General features: G+C 40.1%; 1 protein-coding gene across 4 annotated transcripts in view; it reads right to left on the bottom strand.

Annotated features, from left to right (window-relative positions):
• Positions 1-24,122, bottom strand: part of ect2 (epithelial cell transforming 2) — a 51,230-nt gene extending 27,108 nt beyond the window's left edge. For 2 of the 4 annotated variants that reach the window (XM_041934978.1, XM_041934976.1), the window contains exons 1-13: positions 23,809-24,122; positions 22,904-23,070; positions 19,681-19,760; positions 14,595-14,687; positions 11,448-11,630; positions 10,489-10,578; positions 9,322-9,429; positions 7,149-7,222; positions 5,560-5,690; positions 4,566-4,681; positions 3,994-4,056; positions 1,692-1,917; positions 40-164 (exon numbers count right to left, since the gene is read on the bottom strand). In XM_041934978.1, coding sequence (XP_041790912.1) covers positions 40-164; positions 1,692-1,917; positions 3,994-4,056; positions 4,566-4,681; positions 5,560-5,690; positions 7,149-7,222; positions 9,322-9,429; positions 10,489-10,578; positions 11,448-11,630; positions 14,595-14,687; positions 19,681-19,760; positions 22,904-23,036 — 1,422 coding nt within the window. In that variant the 5' untranslated portion in view covers positions 23,037-23,070; positions 23,809-24,122. The remainder of the gene's footprint in view (positions 1-39; positions 165-1,691; positions 1,918-3,993; positions 4,057-4,565; positions 4,682-5,559; positions 5,691-7,148; positions 7,223-9,321; positions 9,430-10,488; positions 10,579-11,447; positions 11,631-14,594; positions 14,688-19,680; positions 19,761-22,903; positions 23,071-23,808) is intronic. The other 2 variants (XM_041934979.1, XM_041934977.1) reach the window with 1 other exon arrangement.

Below are 24,122 nucleotides of genomic sequence, written 5' to 3'. Positions count from 1 at the left end.
TTGTCCACATTGTGCAAACACACAGACACACACTGCTACCTGTAGGATGGTGCTTAAAATGTCTACATAGTTGCTCTCAGTTTGGTAGAGTTCCTTGGAGACCTGCCACCTGGCTGACTGCTTGGAGAGAACTGGAGTTGAACTCTTGGATGGCTTCGAACTCTCTGGAGGAACAAGACAGGCAGGGAGGAAGCCAAGTTGTTAATACTGCACTGAAGCATGGACAGACATTGCCAGGTGTGTTTTTTCAGCAATCATTATGAAATTGGAGATGAATTAAAGTCGGGAATTGTACAAAATTTTTTAAATGTCCAAGTTAAACCCACAGCTCAGACTACTGGCACACTACGTGTAATCAGACAAACGTGTTTATTGCCACGCAGTATGGTTAGGGTTCGAGAGCACTTTATTAAATCTGTATCCAGTTTCTCATTCGCAAATCAAATTCTTTTAAATCCCTTATAGAATCTAATCAGGCTCAGCTTTGATCATTTGACAGTAACTGCAGTTATATGCAATTATAGTTGCTAAATTTAAAGTATTAATATGATAAGCATACATTGTCTACTACGTGACTCTTTCATGAGATGTGACATGATCAGCTAGATGATGGGGTCACTTCTAACAATCAATCTCAGGCTTCAACTAAAAGTTGAATTCAGGCATCACTGAATTAACAAAATTAGCTGCTTCCGTTAAAATCTGAGAGAGATGTCATTTCAACCAGTCAATGCAACATCTGTGCAGGCTAAAAACCGCAAAGCCTCTTATTTACTGTCCCAAAATGTATTACTGTTATTTAACACGGTATTTCTTGTTTATTAATATGCAAAATGCAAAGAATCTTGGGAAACACGTTCATCACATTGAAAGTCAGATTCAAAAATAAAAATTTAACATAATGAATCTGTCAGTGCAGACAGATCACATCCAAATAAATGGTCCCACCTATTGTACAGCAAGGAATGCTTTGTATTTGCCCCTGTAAAGGTACTTTTTTTTTTTTCAGCACTCTTTGAATGCAACACTTGTGCCGTCAGGCCAGGTGATACTCTGGCCTGCACAAGTCCATGTTCATTTGTAGTCCACTACACTCCTGCCAGGGCATAATCCAGTGCTTCACTGAAAACTTTTGTTCAGTTCCATTGTTAAAACTGATGCAAAATTTACTGATACTTACTACAGAGTTCTTTTCATTCTTTCAGCAACTATTTTACATTAGCCTAGACTTTGCCTGATGTCTGCTAACACCTCTTCTTACTCTTACTCTTGAAGCAAAACCTGACCTGCAGATGTTCCTGGCTGCTGCTGCCCCTCCTCTGGTTGCTGAAGGGTACTTGTACTCAGGTAGGACCTTTTCCTTCTCTCGTCCACGTATGACCTAGTCCTCCTTTCCCTCGTTTTCCTCCTTCTTGTCCTATTCCTGGTCACAGTATTGTCTCCTTTGCTCTCTGAACTTTTCCCTACTCTATCTTCTGGAATGAAGAGGGGTTCATCTTGTTACTGTTCTCTTGTGAGGAAGAGGGATTTAACCATAATCAGAAAATACTGTATTATAGTATTTCATTTTTCCATCAATACATACCAGAAAATAGACCAGAACTCTGGTGTAACTGTCAACCAGGGAGTAAAATGGATTTAAGGGTTGGATCAAGCAGTGATTTTCCAGTCCCCAATAACTTCCCTCTTACCTGCTAAGGCCTTGCATGTCTCAGGGGTGTTGGAGATGTCCAGCAGTGAACCCATGGACAAGGTGTGCTCTGCTGACGGCCTTTTGCGTGGTGGAGGGAAAGGGGAGATCTCCGTCTCTTTGGTGAGCTGAGCCAGTGTGTCCCTCAGACGCCGACGCTTACGGTTACTGTTGGGGGTGGTGAGGGACAGGAGGGACACTGCCTTCTTCATGGCGGGGCTGTCGTTCTGAAGTATAGTGGGACAAAAAGACAAATATACAAGAAAAGGGGAAAACAAGATAAGTACAAAAAAATAGAAAGTAGTATGAAGGCAAGCTGTATGTCAACAAATTACGACATGGGAAAAATGACAACACTAAAACAAAAGCCTTTTGTAATTTGTACACTTATCTACACATGAAGAAAAAAGAAGGTACATCTTTTTCTTTACGTGTACATCTCAACTCCTGGTTGTATAATGCTGTCGTTCTGACTAGGTTTGCACAAACTGCAAAGTCACCTGCCAGTCTTCACCTTCAACTCCAACAACTCACAGTGGTTGCTTATTGCTGTATCTTTTTGCACTAATAATCCCCTGGTATACTTACAATTTATCCACATAGCACCTGCATAGCAATTACATAGCATCCCAAAAAAGTTGGGATAAATATCTACTTATTCTGAATTCAATGTCAGCAACACATTTCAAGCAAGTTGGGACAGGAGAAACAAAAAACTGGGAAAGTTGTGGAATGTTCCAAAAAACACCTGTCTGGAACATTGCACAGGTAAGCAGGTTGATTGATAACAGGTAATAGTATCATGATTGGGTATGCAAGAAGCAAACCGCTGAACACAGTTCATTTGCAATAAGTGCATTCTATTTTATTTATATTTTACACCGCGTCCCAACTTTTCTGGATTTGGGGTTGTGATCTCTGAGGCAAGTGCATAGCATTACCTTCATGATGAAGACGTTCACTTGTGGAAAGTTTAATGTGAAGCAATAGCATTAGCTGTAACTGAACAGAGTTCCAATTTGGCTCCAGTAACCTTTGAGTAATAATGAATGTAAAGTAATAATGAACTCCAAAACACAAAGATTCAGTTACAAGCTCCAGAAACACTGAGAGGTGCACATCATGACATTCAAAAACAGTGCTTTCTCTCCAGCACATGTTCAGTCATTCAATTTAACAGAAGAGACACAGTTTGTGTTGAGGGAGGAGACGGTCACAGGTTAAGGCATCAGCATGTTTCAAATGGAGTGCTGTCAGATTGTCCAACAGTGTTATAAAGCCCCCCACTCCACAGTTTTCAAACATTGAAATTCAACAAGGATTGGCCACTTCACACAGCGATTGGTCAGGTGTGAGAAGGTGAGAAAGGAGGCAGGGTGTGAACTTCTCTCTCAGGTGGAAGACCATTAATGCTTTCAAGGAAAGGCTGGCCACTTGAGTGTGGCCACTTGGAAGACCTAAAATCACTGTTGCCTAGAGATGCAATTGATCGACACTCTGTAGTCATTAGTTCATTACCCTGGCATACCCTGGTCTTTAGCACTAGGGTGTGCCACCACCAGTGACTGTGCAGCAGTTAGCTCCAGTATCGAGCAATTCAGGTGAACACAGTTATCCTGCTGTGAGGCTGCAGTGCCAAAACATGAGAACGCAGCTAAGAAAGACACAAGTAGCAAGGGAGAGCTGTGGAAGTCATCAGAGAAAGCATTCTCTGTAGACAGAAGTGAGGGAAACTCAGACAGATGGATATCCCAGGCTCACTCACCATAAATCAAACACAAATCAGGGGAACTTAATGTTTTTGACCAGGTTATAATGTGAAACATCAATCTTGTCAAAACGGTCTTATTCCTAAATGTTGATCACAGCTGGTTGTTTCATAGTGTTGCAACATTTTTCATATGGTCCAGTTTTATGGATGGTGAAAAGGTCACCTAAACTCTTAACATGCACCATTTTAACTTACAAAATTAGAAAATGGCACGAAGAAACTATGAAACCGCCCTCCTGTGGATACTGGAGGAGCATGAATAGAGGTCCTTGGTTTGGTTTCAAGTTAATTATTTTTAAGGCAACAGAAATGGGAAGTACTGAAAGAGGAATGGGAGCAAATAAATATAAGCACTAGGTATTAAAAAAGATTAATGTGACAGAGAATTTAAGGACAGAGTTAATCCAGTGCCTTCATACTATTATATATAATTCATACACAAACACAGAAGGGAAAAAAATAACCTCTTTGTGGTGTGTGGTGTACAGCAGCTTTAATACACATACATTAACATTACCCGTAACAGACTCACCTTCTCATAGAGGTACATAGACTCTCCAGCCCGAGCATCCATCTGAATGCTTCCCCAGAACCACTACAACAGAGAAGAGAAAACTGTGTTTTCAGACCCCCAGATTTGGACAGAGTCAAGCAGACAAATGTTGTAATGATATTCAATTTAAAACCAACAAAACTGGCACAGTAAAGAAAAGGCTGCATTGACTGTAGGGTTATAACTAAAGCTTAACCACCGTTCTACCTTGGTCCAAATTATTCATCCACAGGAAGGGGAAATTTATTATTGATCCCTCTCTCTGACAGCACAGACAGAGAGAGCGAGAGCAGAGGCAGCATCGACTAAGGTTTAACCTAAAAGAAATCCTGATTAGATGATCATTTGGCATTCTGTTTAGGAGGAACAAGCTGACAGGATTCATTATTTTTCTCCTGTCCCCCTTGTCTCTGTATCCTCCTGAAGCAAAACCTCAGAGTACACCCATTACTCTGTGATGTCAAGATAGGACTTGACCAGTATCACAGAGGTGTCAAACCTGTTTGTCTTGGAGGCAGCAGTGAAATGAACTCTAAAAACTAAAGGCCTACCTCCTGTTTGACCGCAAAGAGCTTCTTGGTTGGAGAAAATGGCAGCTCCTTTACTGAGTTTTCCTCCACCACCATGTGTGTACACCTTTCATCTCCAACCTCAAGATAAGTGCCACCTTAGATAAAGGAAAACAGGGACGATATGATATGATATAATGATATATGATATGATTTATATAGACACACACACACACAAACACATATATATATCTTTCCCAACATGATGCAAAAAGTTTGGAAGGTAGTGTCATTTTTTTTACCACCTCTCTAAAACTACGATTACAAGAGTATATGCCAGGGGGTAGGGAACCTATGGCCTCCAGGCCGTATACAAACTGCAAGACTGCTTGATCTGGCCGGTGAGGCATTTCAGTAAAAAAAAAAAAAAAAAGGAAAAAAACGAAGCAACCCAATGCAGTGCAGTTGATATCACGTCAATGCATCATGGTGACTGTCAAGAAAACAAAAACACGTGTGAAGTGTCACACTTTTCAAAAGAAATGGGCAAACAATTATCAAGCCAGTGTGTCTACACTAGTTTGCAGGGACGTGCATGCAGTGATGAAAAAGCCCAACTTTTTTCTTTTTTTTCCAAATTTGATTGATAAAGTTACCACTGTGTTTACTACTCTGCAAGAACAAAAGCCTGCGATGACTCCTTCAAGCATTTGACGAGAAGTTTCAGGACATGAAAAGTAAACAAAAGGAACTGAATATATTTGCTTCGCCATTTAATGTTGGATCAGCTGATGTGAACATGAAATCATCGAGATGCACAGCACAGACATATTAGTATTTCAAAACTGACTCTCACTTCAGCTCAAGACTGAGTGACACAAACCTGGAAAACCAGCTGTGAGCAGCATCATCATCACTACCACCTGACATTAGATGCCTCGGGGGAGGAAAAAAAAACAAACAAAAAAACAGACACAGACAGACATAGAGATGCAGATACATACAATGACAGATCCCTGTGTGCTGCACCACTGACCGTGTTTGAGAGTCCTCTCCTCCATGTTGGCCTTCTCTTCATCTGAGAAGCCCAGAAAACTGAGGACGCAGTCCTGGAACGGAGGCACTTTGAACTCTGATCGAAACTCCTCTTCTCCTGCGTGTAACGACCTAGACACATGAAGGTGGGAGAAGCAAGTTACTATGAAAACATGTCATTGTTTCTACAACTGGTTTTGTGTTTGTGTCATAATCACACAAAGAACAGTGCATGTGCAAGGTGTTACAACTGTCAAGTACAGTTTCCTGAAAATATATGAAATACATTTTCTTGTTTTCTTTCTTATTTTTGAGGCTCTGTCCCTGGATCAAGGATTTTTTGTCTACATGCACTGAGGAACGTTCTTCACATTAGGGTAATTTCACATAACCTGAAGTTTTACGCATCTTACGAGACTTATGCAGTTGCAAGCGATGCAGATATTGCTTCCTCTCCACACCAATGATACCTTGACTCTTCATTTATCCAATATCCTTTTATTTATCCAATAAGTGTTCCCATTGACCTTCTTTCTTTGTATTGGTTGTCAGACAAAAGTAACTGCAAAATTGTGGTTACTGTACTTGTTCAGCGCTGCTGCTAACCTTGAAAGTACCTAAAACATTTAATATCATCTCTTGAGCACTGTTAAAATTTGGTGTCAGGACTTTGAACAGAGAAAACAAAAAGCAAAACATGTGCAAAATGGTTACACATTACATTCAGAGATGTCCCTGTCAGGTTTATTTGGCCCTGAGCTCCAGTTTTTTTTAATATTGGGTATCTGCTGAAACAGTGTGAGAACCGATAAATATGTATCTGGCACACTGAAATAACGAAAAGTGGCACGGCTTATTTTTCGTGAGATACTCGATCCAAAAAAATTCAAAACTGTTAAATTTAACATCTTGAATTATTGATGATATGTGAATGAAAGTTGAAGCGGGAGATTCTGGCTCCTGAAACTGACATGATGCAATCAGCTCAGAGAAGATGTTTCACTATTTTGGAGATGTTAAAACCAGTGAATTGCACAGCGGTGTCACATCTGCAGCTGTTATAACCTGTTGCCACTTGTCATTTTCACTAAAGAAATCGACAGTCAGTGGTGGCTAAAATGAGAAGGTGGTACCTGAATGCTTTGTACACTGCTCTTTGCTAACAGTAAAGAGACAGTTACAGAGAGTCAAAGTTTAGCTGATCAGTGTGTATTATTGCCAATCTAGATGCAGGAATCCCTTGCACAGTGTGGCAAAATAACTTTTTACATTCAAAAACATTTTTTTTCCCGCTTGGATATGTAAATAAAAGCTCATAATGTAGACTGTGGCTGTGGTTAAGAAGAGTAGCTTTGGCACACTAGCAGGATCCTAGACAAAAACACATAGCAAATTAAAGAGAGCATCAGCATTTCATTGAACCCTGAAACCGATCCTTGGCCTAAGCTCATGTCCAGTTACATACTTAAGTACTCTAAGAACTTGTTAAGTTTCTGCAGTGGTAACTGCTGGCTATTACAATAAAAACCTACTGTTAAGTATCTGTGTATGTACTGTAATATGTATACGAAGGTATCGGCTTCAACTTACGTGTCATCTCTTCGTTCCCAGGCCTTATGAATCCATGATGGAGTTAGGATGGGCGTCCCCATGCACACCGCCAGCTGCGAGATGAGGCCACAATAAGAAACAGCAGAGGAAGAAGACAAAACACAACTGAGTAAATGTGCAACCAAGAGAGAAGGACACAGAAGGAAACCGAATAACAGAAAGGAGAGCATAACATTAATCTATGCATAATTTTATAACTATAAGACATTCAAATAGTTGTTCCACTGTCAGTGCTCACAGAACAACAATCTCTCCGGTCTGTTTTCATTACTCCTGATGGCCCTGTCACTCAGACTCACAATGTGAATATGACAGGTACAAACTGTTTCCACTTCAGGCGCAATACAAAAACAAGTATGAGAGGCTCTGTGCTAGATCAGTTCTTTTTCACCCTTTTTTTAGTTAGCGTCCCACTTTAAAATGGAAAGCAGCATAAATTGCCTGTCACAAAGCCAACAAGTTCTTCTTATTTTGTCTTGTTGAACAAAACACACCCTCCACAACGCTTTGAGGAGGAAAAGGGGAGGCGGTGAGGTGAAAAAAGTGAACGTAATAACTGAGGAGGGAGAGAAAAAGAAAAAAAGTGTAAATAGAAATTCATTGCCAGAGATGATTGAACAACAAGCGTCTGCTGATCTGTCCATTTAGCAGAGAAAATGAGGAGTGTCAATCCATGCATTCACTCATCATCCTTCATTTTGGTTCCATATTGATCTTTTTATCATTATAGTATGTACGTCTGTGCCAGCTCTGTATAAATATATAGCAGAGATTTTGGGCAGTGCTGACATAATGGTTCATGCACTGGCCCACTGCCAATAAGTGACTGCGGGTGAAAAGTAGAGGAGTGTCCAAAAAAAAAAAAAAACACTGATGTCGTTTCTTTCTGAGTACTGTTGGCATTTTTATCTGTCAAGTGTATTAAAGACAAATGGCAGATAAATTTGTTGTAATATTTTACATGTGTGCACCCACACACGCCCGCGCTGACAAAAGAGGAAGGGCTTTACTTATACCACTAATTGCATAAAATACTAGAATATTGTTGTTCTGCACATTAGGACTAGGGGACAGACACATTACATATTAATGATTTATCTATAAAAAATATTCTCTGCCAAACAAAAGCAGAGAAAAATATTACCATTATAGTGTAGTAGGGATGCATCGACACTGTTTTTCAGACGACTTGTAGATACCAAAACGAGTACGAATACCATTACAGTTCATGCTCAGCACACACACAAAAAACAGAGATACACACAGACACACACTTTGCTTCAGATCAAGTACAGATGCAATGCAGTCGAGTGAATTTGTTTTCCAGGTCAGTGAAGCGTCTCTTCAAGGCCATGTCTGTTTCTTTGGTCAAAGTCTCTGAAGCACGGTCACAGCAGGAGTCATATCTGATGCCAAAGCATCAGAAGAGCTCACATTTCAGGTTAACTCCTCAAACAGAGCCAGAACAGATGACAGTGACCACTGTGAGCACAGTTTGTTGAGGAGCTGAATATTGCTCGAGCTTGCCTCTGCTTAGTGAGGCACCATTTGGTGATACGGTTTCTGTGATGTGGTGACGGCTGGAAATCTCATACCTCACCTCCAGTAAACTAAAAAGATGACTATATCCCATATTATCTGACAGCAGCTGCTCATCAAGAACAATGTAGTGAGTGAGAGCTTCTGTTATTTTACTGCCTGTCGGGTGTCTCTGGACATTTTCTTTCACTTCTCCAGCATTTGCTGCAAAGTTGTTTTTTGTTGCTTCCTGCAGAAAGCATCAGCAAACGCCTTAAACTCTGTGTTGTGTTGGTTCTTCAGATGTTTCATCAAATTGCTTGTTGAAGGAGCTACTTTTCACCCCCACCCTTGACAATTTAGCAAAGAATAGTTTACTGTCTGCTCTACTTTGTCATCATCGCTTATACTAAAATACCACCAAACTGCTGACGTTGCTCCTCACTGGCCTTCCTGCTCAACTGACAAGAGGTTAACGCCAGGCTACTGGGTGCCATGGCATCAGAGTAGTTGATTAGAAGTAGAAGTACATACACACAGGTTTGGACTCCTGAACAGTGGCATTACTGTCATATATACACAGAGTAACAAAACTGCAAGATCAGAGTAAACAAAAAAGTAAGCATGTACAAACCCTGTACTTCTCGCCGTGAGTAGAGTAGGCAATGAGATGAGTAACTTTAGTGCTGAAGTCCTTCCGGATGGTCCCACCCATGTGATGAACCAGATTCACCAAGTTCTTCTACACGGAAGAAAAACATATCAAGCACAAGCTTAGCACAAAGATCCAAAACAAATACTGTATCAAGAGGGAATAAGCCAGACTGTGCCTACATTTCTGGGACTCTTAAGCGTTTTAATTAAGTTACTTAGTCACTCTGCATACCTGAGAACAGGGTTGGGGGGTAGGAGGGGTAAACCATGGGGTATACCATATGATAGAACTGTGTCCATCAGTAGAGTTTGGCAATATCGTTTCCACCACAAGAGCTGTCCCTTAAGTCATACTTACACATTGTCAGTCACAGTCTGCACTGCTACCCTGCTACATAACAAATGAGTGGGTGTGTGTAGATGCTTCATACTCTTTTCTTGCCTGTATATTGCTTTCTACTCTTCCATTGATATTGCAAACATGTCCAAATGCATGCAGTATTGATATCAAGGCAAAAACAATCACTTTGGATTGAGTTCTCCTACCCTCCTGCACACTTTACCTCTATATATAGAGGTAGAGTGTGCATACATATATATAAATCAGTCACTGGGTTTGTAGTTCCAACTGTATGAACATGATGTTCATGTATCACTCCAGCTCTAGTTGCCCGCAGCCAACCCATGACTGTATGCCCCTGCCTACAATTATTTTGTTAGCCTCCTTTATAAAAGCAGGTCTAGAGCAAAAGAAAATAAAGGCAACATTTGGTCAGCTGATCAGTTTTAATATTGCCAGGATGGACAGCACAAGCAGCAATAGCCACAGTGAGATAACAAAACGCTTGCACCATGCCAGCATGGCTTGACTGCATGCGTTTGTTCATGGCATGGCTCAGTGTGACTTTCAGCCCACCATGGAAAAATACTATTGGTCTATGGCTATAGCAGTATCTGGGTTTATGGACTGCAAAATGCATAGTAAAGGGACATCATGTCAATGTAGCTCAAACACAAGTTTGTTTGTTTAGAAAAGTTGAGCATGATTAAGACATATCTTTCAGTAATGAAGAATTCCGAACAAATTAAGTAATCATCCTCCCATAAAAAAAGTTAGTGTGGCATAATATTAAGTTTAGAAACTCACCATTTCCTCTTTGTTCCTGAAGCCAGTGAAACACAGCGACAGGTTAAGCATTGTTGTGGAGTAGAGTGGACGACAGGAAAACTGTAGAGGCTGTGGAGACCAGGGGAAAAGCAAAACTCAGTGCAATATAAATGTTACAACATTTTGTCTTTTATCTTCATTCACTGGAAAACGATTGCAAATACTACAGCATCATAACTGAAATGCATTAATTTACTTCCAAAGCAAATTGTTTTATCATATTGTTATAACTCCAACGTCATCAGGGTCCAACAATGAGGACTGCCCAATGGCCTGAGGTCCGGGGCCTTGTGTGTGTGTGTGTGTCTGTGTGTGTGTGTGTGTGTGTCGTACAGCAAATCCTCCATTCACAATTAATTGCAACACATGAACAAGTTAATATCTAATTACAACAATGAGTGGCAGGTATAATTCCTGAAAATGGACACCTCATCAGGCATCCCTTATCTGCGAGCATGTGTGTGCTGTCTTCAAGAGGCAGTTGTGTAGAGCATATTGTCTTGTTGATAGCAGCCACAGTCAGGGCATGTTGTTCATGTTAGGCATTTGAGTCCTATATGAAGCTTCTGTCAGACCGACAGCGCACAGCAGGCAGAGCCAGCTCCTGTTCGTCATCCTGTTCAGAGCCATAATGAGGTTTTTTGCATCCTGCTTTCTGAAATCCAGGTTCATCTCTGGTCTGTCTCTAGTGGTCGTCTTTACATGACAAACAGACAGTACCGTGTATTTCCTTGGGCTAGATTTAGATAGATAGATTTATAGCGAGGCTGTAAATATTTCATTATAACTCCAGGTTGAAAAGGTTTAAGACGCCATGTTTTACATGTTTTAGACCAAAGCGTATTTGGATATTTTAATACATTTGATTACAACATAATATCATTGACTCTAGTTTGTGACACAACTCAAAAGAAATATGTTATGAATCATTGACTTACTTCCTCCTTCGTAGCACAGTGCAGCACAACAGGAGGTCCAATAATGCGGTTGTCACGTTTGTAGAGGTAGCTGTAGTCAGGAGAATCAAAGTCTGTGAGGACGAACACTGTCTCGAAATCAGTATTCTCTCCATCTCCAAACTCCTGGACGTTGTCTGTAATTATGCATGGGGTGTTGATGTCCTGAACAGGAAGAATCACAATATGGAGTAATGGAGCAGTGCAAGACAGACGGGCAAAGCAGACATAACATTCAGAAGCACACAATTAATCAGCAAATCACCAGTGCGAGTGTCAATAAAGGGTCTGTTAGCCTTGTTAGTGAGGCTGTTGGATGTTATATCTATTAGTTAATGTCATTATAAACAGATGCTCTCTGTAATGAGCAAAACTATAAAAGCTATATATCTAAAGTCTACTGGACTCATTCTACATTTTTACTGTCAACAAATCTCATGAAAAGACAAATAACAAAAAGTTACACTATTTCTCAATATTTTCCAGGCTCAATACATAGCCTCACAAATATTTTATTCACTTTTCACAGCTGAATTAGGCAGCAATTTTTGGGCAAAACTCCACAACAACCTAAACATCCATATCAAGCTGCAATGCTGCTATTATCCTTTTTGCCCTGCTTTGGTCTCCACCAAGTGAAGCAGTATTTTATGTAATTCATCATTAAAATGTCGGACAGCAAAAAACACTGCAACAGTAGAAGTAATCAAATAATGACTGATTCAAATAAGAACATTTGGTGGTAGCAAGCTGTTTTAAATGGATTCAATGAAGATTTTCATTCTTATTTTGTGAAATATTTATAAGTACCAAGGTTGGGGAAGGTCTTAACATAACTGCAGACATCTTCAATCCATCAAGAAAAACAGGTGTAGAGAAGAGTGCAGTACACAATCATTCACTCTTACATATACTGCATAGTAGTCTCACTCTGTGCCTGCATTCTGAAAAAAAAACTGCTCAGTGCTGCATGAAAACAATCAATTCTACCCTCTCAGATGACACAATGTGTTACTCTGAATTAGAGAACAACTGCTTTAATTGCAGAGAGCAAAAATAAATCACAATGTGGCTGTCAGGCTGCTTATGGGCTTACTTACTTGTGCTACCTGCAAACTTGGCTATAAAACAAATTACCTCAGAGAAATTTGTTCCAGTAGGTGACACAGGACAAATGCAGAAGAAGTGGAGCGGTATCGGCGGAGTGACACATATACGGTTAGAATTTCATTTTGTTAATACATTGTCAGGATCCACAATGCTTTAGACACCTGAGTGTTAAAGGATGTGGGAAACACACTCATTTGCTTTCTTTCTAAAGGTGAGACGAGCAGATCAAATACTTCCATACCTTGGTATAAGGACATGAAACAGGGGGACATGCACTTGCTAGCTTTGTGTCATTGCTATCAGAGAAGAGATAGGCAAGCGTAGTTTAGGGGAACCGATGTAGAACAAGTTACTTGTTCTGTTCTCGACATCAAGCTGAGCAAGAAAAGTGGTGGTGTGAGCGTCATTGAGGTATAATGTATCTACTTGTACAAATTACCAAATTTGGTAAAATAATGATAAATGTGTTGCAACACATTACAACAGCCTCTCTTAATATTTAAAGTAAATATACTCAATGTATACATGTATGTACGTATACATCAATACAACACACAATAAAGAAATCACCTGGAAAGCTCGCACTGCTCAGTGTAATTTAAAAAGAAATATAGCCTACAGGGGCCAGTACAATAAGGGGGCCTGTCGGGCTGCCAGAGACAAATCTAACCGACATGGGTCAACCGGGTCTATGAGCCACACGTCTCATGCCCAGTTCTTTTCCCCAGTCCTCTATCATTACACACACAGCATATTTTTGCCGGAGAGGTTCGCACAAAACAGAAAAAATGCCTATAGGTTGCCAGCCAACTGGAGGCTGGTGTGCTGCACTTTACTTTCAGTAAATGTAATTCAGTCAGTAAAACCCATTAAGGTTAACATGAGCTAAATCAAATCTAACAGCGAATGTCAGTCTCCTACATGGTGCATGCTTAATGTTCATCTGGATAATATTGTGTGTGACATCACATTTATCATTATTTTACCACATTTTGTCATTTGTACAAGTAGATACATCATACGTCAATGACACTCACATTTTTCTTGCTTAGCCTGGTGTCGAGAACAGAACAAGTAGCTGTTTTACATCAGTGCTCCTAAACCATGCTTGCCTACCTCTTCTCTGATAGCAATGGCTTAAAGCTAGCAAGTGCACGTGACTTCCTGATGGTAGGCCTAAGTTATAATTATGAGATACTAAGTCATAATTATGATATCCCAATTAATAATTTTGAGATAGTTTCTCATTATGACTTACAAGATCTTTTTATTTTTCATCACAGCGGCAGAAATGGGCCTCCATATAACATCGTCTTGTTGGTTGCCAGATTTGGCATTATCATGCTTTTACAGAAACCAAAACCTCACGGACTGTATCTGGCAACCCATACTTCAGATGGAGATGCTGCATAAAGGTCTTGGCCTGAGGGATAAGTTGTGATTTGTCAAGAGATAGCTCCAACACATAACTTTTGCTATAACTACAAATCATCAGGAAGACAATAATCAAACAAGATATGTGTGATCTCACTCTCAGAGAGAAAGCAAATTTATGTATTTCTCAGAATATTAAACCATTTCTTTAACAGGAGATTACACTCAAAGATCAAAGCTTCTTAGGTACATTGCATCACACTCAAAGACCTGTTTAATGAGATCTTTGATGTGCAAACAGATGTTCATGTGACTGCTTGCAACTTTGACCTCTGTATTAACAGCTGGAAATTTGCCATTTTCAAATGCCATGAAGCTAAATAGAAAGCCCTTTAAATTACTTTATTACTCCTTAGCCAAGAAACTTGCATTGACATTTGAGTGCAAATCTCTGCAAGAGAGCAAAACAGATATCAAGCATCCCATCACTTATATTTAAATATCCATCCACAAATCAGTTCACCATCAGTGACTTGGCCATGCACAATGACTGAGTACTCAGTGTGAATTTACTCATGCAGCACGTTCCCAAGTGCCCATCAAAATGTCAGATAGTCATACAGAGAGGCAGACACTGTACTGTACCATATTGACTATAGATTTTATCATCATTTTCTCCTCGGCACCCGCCTCGCCTTCTCTTATCTTTACCACTGGTACCTCCATTACTCTGATGCCCTGTAAAAACCAACCAGCAGGAAGTGGATGTCAAACACTGGCATTTTAGAGAAGCGCAAAAGAAAAAGTATGGGAAGGACAGAAGGTGAGAAGAGAGTGGGAAACAAAGAAAGAGTGAAAAAGAGAAAGCCAGAGACAAATTCATACAAATTAACCCCACATGAGGACAAAAGAGAGAATGGCTGGGTTTAGAGATGCAGGAAGGAGGAGGTGAGGAAGAGATGGGCGGGGTCCATGTCCTTGCAAAATCTAAAGACAGTGACTTCAAACAAATATCAAGCTTCAGAGGGGGTAGTCTGGGGAGGAGAAGAAATTTCTGTTAAAAATTAATATAAAAGTTCAAAGCCCTCGGGAGGGACGAGAGGAGGAAAAAAGAGGACAGAAAGGGAAGAGGACGGGAAGAAATGGTGGGGAGGGCTCTTTTTCTGTGGGTTGCATGAGCGGTGGCGGCGGGCAGTCAGGCAGGCAATCGGGAGCATTCTGATGGAGCTGTCGGCAGATGTCTTTGGTTGTGGCTGCACTGCAGATTGGCAGGGAGAAATAGATGATTTAAGCAGGAAGCCTTCAGAAGTGACAGGGCTCAGGAGACCTGGGAAGGAAGTCATTCTAGCAGCACTTAGTCTGCCGCCACGCCTCCAAATCACCTTCACATGGTACTATCCAAAGACACAAAACTATGCTGTTTACTGGAGCAGACACAAACTCGCACTGATAGACACATAAATATCCCCATGAAAAAGTGTACACATTTTGACAGGATGTTACACTGTATGTTACAACAGCCTGATCAGTTAAATGTTTGTTAAGTTTTTGTGTATGTTTCGTTAGAAGGGACTATATTAACCGATTTTCTTGGTTCTGTAGTGAGCTCCAGGCCTAAGTCCAGGCTGAAGCCTCCAGTGCTGAAATGTGGTGTCAAAAACTGCAGTTACTCAAATGGCTACTTGAGGCTGGCTCCAAACACAAGCCAATTCCCATTTACCCCCATATTAAAAAGCCAAACATTACAGTAGAAATAAACATGTTTATAGCCTGGTACAAAAAATGCTGTTGGTGTTCATCACTAATTTCCCCATTCATGACAACTGTTTAAATGATATTAAGGGGTAAAGCTATGAAGAATTTTGGTAATGGCTGCTTTGAGTGACAGCTAGCCACTACATTTCACTAACCAGGCTCCATTCAGCCCACCTCCACTCTACCCATGCTCTACCTCTTGGCCTATTTTTGAACTAGTGAGGAGTTGGTGGAGTCAGGCACTGCCAAGATGGGCTGAGCTTCTATGTCTGATCAGAAACCTATGGGTGATGTCACAGACACTCCATACATATTTTATACAGTATCTGCTTCAGTCCTGAATTTACAACCACAAAAGAATCATGAGGGAGAGTTGTCAATCAAAAACAATTTTTTTAGGTTCTGTGTGGTCCACCAAAGGGTCAATTTAGAGCACTGGAGACTGAAGACAGCCTGTGTCAAAGTTTTGACAGTCCTTCAATTTGACCACTGCTATGACCCCCAATTGCATTAAATAAAGAGGCCATACAGTTTGAAGAAGAAAACAAAAATGCACCAGCAAATGTCTCACTTGGCCTTGCTGACTGAGACAACGGAGGGACAGTCACTCTCAGGACAGCATTAGCTTCAAAATGAAGGCCAGCTTTGGGACAGATGCAGAATGACTCAAAAGAACTGGCAAAACTTCAGACTGGGATGACATCGTGCAAATAATAGCTTTTCAAGGCTCTGGAAAATTTTTACAAATATAAAACCTCCATGAATTAGAAGTCCATAATATAGTGTTACCCTTTTCCAGATGTCTCTTTTCAAAAATCAGTTGGAAACTGATTTTGGACAAGTCTGAGTGTTGGCACTGTATCCAGCTGTCTTAGCACATCCATGGTGGACAGTAACCTGCTCAGGCATGTGGGAGGTGACACAATCACAGCAGAGTGAGCTTTAGTTTTACTTTTTATTTGTATCAGGAGCTTAAACAGTCTGTTTCAGACAAACAGGGAATAGAGGGGCTAAGAAAGTTTGTCCATATTTCTTCCTGACATATTCTTACAACTACATTTACACCAGTTATTTTGTCTTAGAGAAAAGGAGACGTGTAGCAGCAACACACGCAACACTCTCTTCAGCATGACAAAAATGTCAGCCAATGGGAAATCAGCCACATTAAAACCACATTGATCTGGGAACAGGATCACTTTGAATGATCCCCAGCAGCACTGTATATTCAATGTCACTAACAAATTATTTGTCAATAATAAATGCATTTCAAAATAAGTGTAAAACATTACACTTCAAACTGTATATTTTTATATCCTAATTAGCCTATTATTGTTCAATATTTTCACTTTATTACAAAATGACTGGTTTCTTATGAGCCTATATCAGTGTGAGGTCAAAAGACAGAGAAAATCCATAAGTAACTAGATACTGAACTAGATGCTCTCAGAGCTCCACCAAGGAGGCTGCCAGTGCTCAGTACAAAACCCACAGTTCAACTATCAATGAATGAGTCCTGATCTCAACAACAACAACAACAACAAAAACCTCAACTTTAGGAGGTCATGAAGCAAACAGAAATACTCAGCTTGAGACTCAACCCAACTGCTGGCCAGCAAAAATAAACTCAAGTGATGCCTCTTGCATCTAAGAGACAAGCTTTGTGATTCTCTGTGACTATCCTTTGAGCTGGTGGGTTGACAAGCTGATCAACAAGTACTCTTAGGGCGGAGTGGACCTTTTCCACTGGTGAGTCACATTAGATGCAAGCTTTTTCTGATTTAATTAATATTCTTCAGGCCAGATGGGAATGTGGTAGGCTGGATGTGACCCACGGGTTGCCAATTGATGATATAGGCTGGGTACAGATTGACTTGCCAGTCTAAGTCTAATAAGATAAAAGCATTAATAGAGAAACGTGCATAATGTGTCCCATTTAAGAACGCATGGGTAAGAAGTCCCTGAGGTGCCAAAAAAAAAAAGATAAAGGAACGTCTATGATATTTCATAGCGTCTATGATTTCATGACAACTGGGCAACTCCATCTGTTGATGGTGATTCAATTGAAAGCTCCAGAACAGTATCTAGTGGGCCTTGTCACTAGATTGTTGTATCAAATGCCAGATTATGTTTCTTTTTGAGAATAGAAATGGAATTAAATCCCTCCCAAGACCAGATAATAGATGCAAACCAAGACCAGATTTCCAATTTAATAGCAATGTGTTGGTATTCTGCCTATAATTAGATCAATTAATCTCCTCATTCATCTGATTCCCTCCTTGTCAAAGATTAGAAGAAAACAGGATAAGATCATTTTTTCTGCCTCTCACTTGTTTGGCACACACAAACACTTCATGAAAAGCCCTCTAAGCGTAATGGAGCTGTGTAGAGAGCTGATAATCTTTGCTGGGCTGATATGGCAGTCAGAGGAGTATGGCTGGGATGTAGACACATCAGCCACAGCCAGCAGCCTTTAACAAAAATCACAAGTCACTCATTTCTATGCAGAAGCTACACCTTAATACTGTAGGTTGTGAAGGCTCTGCAGGCTGCCAAATATTACACCGAGACCCCTGTATTAGCATGCCTTATCTCCACAGACAGGCAGGTGTGTGAGAGAGAGAGGTTGGAGGGAGTGTGCACTCGTCCCTTAAATAAACTCACTCTAATACACATCTTGACATGGTTGTGGAATTAAGTAATAAACAAGTGTATAAATAAACTCCAAGTGCAGAAATGTAAGTCCAGTGGCTATTAACAGAGTCACTCATGAAGGTGTGCCTCTCTGCATGCAGCAGCTTTAAAAACAAACCACATAAAATACAGCATCACAACAACTGAACATGTTCTTCCCATATCCATTATTTGAGGAAAATTCCTGCCTTTCCAAAAACATTTAACTGCGGTCAGTGAAGTGCACCTATGTATAAAGACTGCTTTGAGTCTCTTGTCAATGAACTTCCATTATCAATTAATCTGCACAATATTTTCTGGATCCATGGTTTGATCCATGAAATATCAGAAAAATGAAAGTAATAACAATCGTTTTTAAAATCTCGTGTTACGTCTGACCAACACTGCAAAACACGAAGGTATTTAGTTTAAAGGGACAGTTTCGGTTTTTCTGAAGCAGGGTTGTATGAGGTACTTATCAGCAGTATGGCAGTCAGAATGTCCCTAGTTTGAAAATATGGTGCCAAAGGAAAAGGCTATCTGACAGCAAGGTAAAGAGGTGAAAATATAGCACTACTGTCTGCTTCTCCAAGCTGCCGCCCTAATGATGTTAGATGAAAATGCCAGAACAGAAAAGCCTCTTCAGGCGCCAGTTCAATTCCAACTTTGATTGCTTGTATTATGCCTCCGAACTATCAACAACCATTAAATGCAAAATTCCCCCTAAAAACAATCTTTTTTTCTTTTAACCATTATAGTCATTTCCTATTCTGTAAATGACAAATCCAACATACCCCTGTTTATATCTTAGCTGCTTTGAAAATAACTGCACACCATTTAACACAGGTGAAAATCTTACTTTAAAATACAATATATAAGCCACCTTTGTTCAGTGATGTCTGCATGACTGCATGAAATAAATCTAAAGTAATTCAATGGTATGGACCTTTTTGTCATAATTATTTGTATTTTCATTAGACTCCTCGTTGACATCCATGAGGGATTTTCAAGGCCCAGTTTGTGCTGTTTCAGACCCATTTCCTACATGTGACAATATGTGGGGAAACACACAACACATAAATTATGGGGGAAATTCTGGTGGCAAATTTAACAATGAACACCAGCAGAAAGTTCATCTACTGATAGTTTTGACCCAGAAGCACCAGTATCATCTGAGCTTCAGTGTCCCACTTATCAAACTGAGAACAGCACTGATGTTGACCAGCTCAGATCGAGGAGGCCTGCCTTTTTAAGAGCAGCCAGTCAACCACAGTGGACCTTCAGGATTAATAGAGGAATGACGTACCTGCAGTGCTTTCACCAGCGCTTCATTTCTGCCTGCATCTCCCACCAGAACAACTCTTGTCTCCACTTTTGGCAGCATATCTGAGAGAGATGAAGAGCAACAGAGAGACAGAGTGAACAAGGGGGAATGAGACAGACAGACAGATACACGTGCATGCATACATGCGCACACACACACACAAATTGGGAAAGTGCGAGATCAAGGAGTAGGTCGTCTCTAGGAAGTGATGTAAGTTTTTCCTCATTTTGACTGACAGCTCTGGGTTACAGTCAGACTACATACATCTACATTACTGATAAGATTCATGACAGGTAAAGGAGGATTAATATACAAGTTACGTATGAAGCCAGCATATGCTCCCTTCAGTCATATAAGCTCATTTTAACAATAACATAAAAAGGATGATATATGGGTCATCATTTGGAAACAGCATGCTAGCTACGGCTAACAGTCAATTAGAACACCTTTAAGCTTCACAAAAGCATTCTCAATACTGACAACAGAGACAGCAAACCATTTTAGACTCAATATATTTAGCATCATGAGAGGAAAAGAAAACACTAAAATACAGCTGAAATGAACTCAGTTGCCCATTTATTAGCAGGGTTTGATCCACAGCCCCAGAGCTCCCAGCACACTTCTCTCCCTTCAAGTGGAAAATCAATTATGTCTGCAGGTTTTCATCTTTAGAGGTGTACTCAAATGACGTTGGACTGGTCACCCCAGCATTTAAAATTTCAAAATTTCACAGCAAAATCTTTTCACTGCAATGGAAGCACAGCAATTTGATTCACTTGCAAGGGCGGAGTAATCTACGTCAGTTTGGGCATAAAGTTCCATTTCATGACCAGCAAATCTGGGCCATTGACCAACAACAACAATGCTGAACTTCAAGGAAACATGGATGAATTGTGACAGGCAAAATAACCGCTATCATTTTGATATTTATGGAAAGAGCAAGCAGATATGATGTAGATGTAAGTGTCTGTTGACATTCAAAAAGAGAATTGAGTTAATGTCGTGAAAAGTACGTTGTTATGCTCATATTAATCAATGAGACAAAGCAAAATTATCTGGAGAAATAGCCTTGATGTAACTCCAGTTATACAAGTACATGGGCAGCCCACTCTATAATACAAAGTGAATGACAGCATGTAAGCAGTCATCATGGGGAAAGTGATTCAGGTCCATACCCTCTGAATCACAAATTAAATTTCCTTGTAGTGTTGCAGTAACAAATGCCCCGAGCACGTTTCTTTTGCTGCTGATACCGATTGCCAATTGCTATGAGCCATATTGGCCAATACTGATCGCTGGTACATCAGTATTATACGCCAGTTTGACTGATTTGTATTGTAAAAATGCTGGTGTACAGAGCAACCTGCTATAAATGCAAGTGATTGTACAGTTTGAAGTAAAGACCCTCAAAAGTCTTGTTGGTTTCTTGTTTTGTTATACTTTTGCCATTTTAAAAACAGAAGCACTGGGTTTGGGTGGTTATTAAGGCAAGGTTATTAAGAAATCCAGAGGGTATTTTTTTCAATACTGTCAAAACTATAGAAGCTCATAAATGGCTAAAATCTGACAGTATTAAAGAGCTGCATGCAGCATTGTTTCTCTCACCCCACACAGTGTCTCCCTAACAAACACACTGACAACAAGGCATCTGTGAATAGCCCCTTCTCTCCATTAACAATCTGGATCAAAACCCAATCATGCCTGCAGTGTTGTCAACTTGGTGACTTTCCACTAGATTTTGCAACTTTTCAGACCCTCTGATGGACTTAATTTCTAAATAGCAACTAGCAACAATGCACAGTGCACAGTTCTTCTGCCAACAGCACTGGGGTCTCTGTCCCCCTCCTCTTGCACTGGGTGCAGGTAGTCATGTGGATGTGTGGCATAGGGCTGTTTTATAATCCATTAGAATGTTGATTATTAATTTGATTGGTTGTTCATTAATTAGATAAAAAGAAGAAAGCCAAATTTTACTATTCCCAGTATTTCATTCAAAAAGCACCTTCTTGTACAATGTTCTTTCAAACAACTTGGCAAGGCAAGTACAGACAAGATTGGTGGCTAATCAATCTGGGCACCCCAAGTTGCAGTGGTCATATCAATGCGTGACATGGACCGCTCAACTATCAGTCAGACCTGCTGTGAAGTCCTTGCTATCATACCATAAGCAGAAAGTTTCTGAAGATAACTGAGTTACTCTAATATCCCGAACGAAACTATCACTAAATGTGAGCTAATAACTTTGTAGAACATTTAAGCTATTTGAAATTAAATTTCAAGTAAAATACTAGGACTAAAATTATCAAACTATTGTTGAAAGATATCATTTTTAAATTTTTCACAAATTTTAATGTCTTAATTGTAATCATTAAATTTGTTGGCACTCAGCAGGAGGGCAGTTTTCACAGTACTGTTTATTGCTACCTTTGGATGGAGTAGTCAACCCCAAGGAAATTACTAATAGGCTTATTTGGCACTTCTCCCAGACAATGCTGGATCAAAGATGGCATGAGGGTCCACCTAGATTAAATAACTAACTTGCGCTGGGCTCTACAAACACAAACATGTGCACCCCTAGTTGTGTAGTTGCTCAGACCCAGCACAGGCCTCTCAAAATGTGTGGCTGCCAACTTCTGATGTATAATGGCAACATAGAGGCAAAGTAATAGTATTAACAAGGTACCTAGTTCGTCAGCTCATCCCATTTTCTTCTTCTACAGTGGCTTTCCTGTGACTTGCTATAGATTAGTGTTGCAGACAGTACATGCACACCCTCAAAGGAGACTGTGCATAGACAGCCACACAGACAATGCTGGAGCCATAACGTAACAGCCCTGCAATAAATCCTATCTACCTACCTTCATGTAAGTTATTATGTTCAGTTTTTGTTTTAACTGTTTTGGAGATCAAAGGCAAGCTCCATGATTATTACAAATTACTCGAGGTCCCCAGGTAATACTTGTACCATGCAAATAAGGCTTAAGTCTTTGTTTAAGTAATGGCTTTTTAGCTTGCACACATACACACATTCCAATTTTCTTCCACACTGTTGGGTATTGTTGAAACTGAAAGTGAAGGTCACATATGGTGTATCTGCAGTTTTTCCTTTTCTTCCTTTCTTTCTTTGAAAAAAAAAAAGAAAACACCAGCAGCAGTTTGTTTTGGGTATTTAGAGAAGTGGGGTGGTTGACCCCTGCAGACTGACCTTCCCCGTCTTCACATGCCATCCCCAGAAATACATGGTCCTTCGTGGTTTCGGCAATCCTCGAATCATAGACTGAAGAATCCACTAAGAGACTCCTGGCTGTTCCTAAAGTCACTATGCTGCTGTCAGCCATGGCAGGAACTTCAGGACGCACCAAACTGTCCAAACTATCAAAAGTTACAGGGAATGAACAGAAAGAGACACAGAGGGAGAACAAAGCAAGGCAGGGAGGACAGAGAGAGTATAGCAACAAGGAAGAAAAGGAGCAGGGTGACAACTGTCAAACTCAATGCAAGAGACACAACTTGGCATGACTTCCAACACAAATACAGTCTGACAATTGAACTATAGAGAAAGCAACAAATATGAGAAGTGTGATAACTGTGTTAAAACTAGACACAGTGGATATAAAGCTTATACTGAAACTTTTATATTTGTTTGATTGTTTACATAACAACAGCCGTTACCAGGCTTAATGAAAAGCACTTGTGAATGGAGATAAGTTCTGCAAGTACAGTAAATCTCAGTCGTTGCGAACAGAAAAACAAACACAAAACACAATAATATTTATGTTTATGGCTAAAACAGGTCAAAAAAAAGTATCGTAGTAAAAACGTCAAACAAGCAATGAACGGACACGTTTAGCTTAACACACGACTACACTCTAATTAATAGTTTACCTCACTTTTCCATTGTATGATGTAAGAGGCAAAATGCCTCAAATTATTAGACGTAAAGGAGAATAAACTTCCTAACGTTTACAGTTAACGTTTGCAGCTTTCACCACGGCACCAAATTCCCTTTGCCTAACGTCACCAGAGGTTAGCTAACATTAAGTGCTTACCGTTAGTGTCGTGCCTTTTTAAAACCACAAATAAAATATACTTAAAGCAAACCAAACTTACCGACTGTTTCGGTGCCTGCCACCTTCGGTAAAAAAAATAAATAAATAACAGACTGGGGAGCTACTGGAGCTGAAGTAACTCCTTAGCCAGTTAAATTCAATATCCTTTCTAGCTAACTTAGCCAGCTACCGAGCTAGTAAGTCAACAACACAATACTGGGAATTCCTCTTCGGTCTAAAACACTCTTCAAAAAATATGGAACATCTCTCAAATCTTAGTATCAATGCATGTTGCCCTTTGAGTGTGAAAATAGTCCAAAATGTCGAAATGTAGCCACCTTAGTTTGTTGACAGCTAACAAGCTACTTCATAGTA

Source organism: Chelmon rostratus, chromosome 4 (assembly GCF_017976325.1).
Source record: "Chelmon rostratus isolate fCheRos1 chromosome 4, fCheRos1.pri, whole genome shotgun sequence".
NCBI lineage: Eukaryota > Metazoa > Chordata > Actinopteri > Chaetodontiformes > Chaetodontidae > Chelmon > Chelmon rostratus.
Note: the sequence above shows the minus strand (reverse complement) of the source record. Positions and strands in the feature narration are given on the sequence as shown.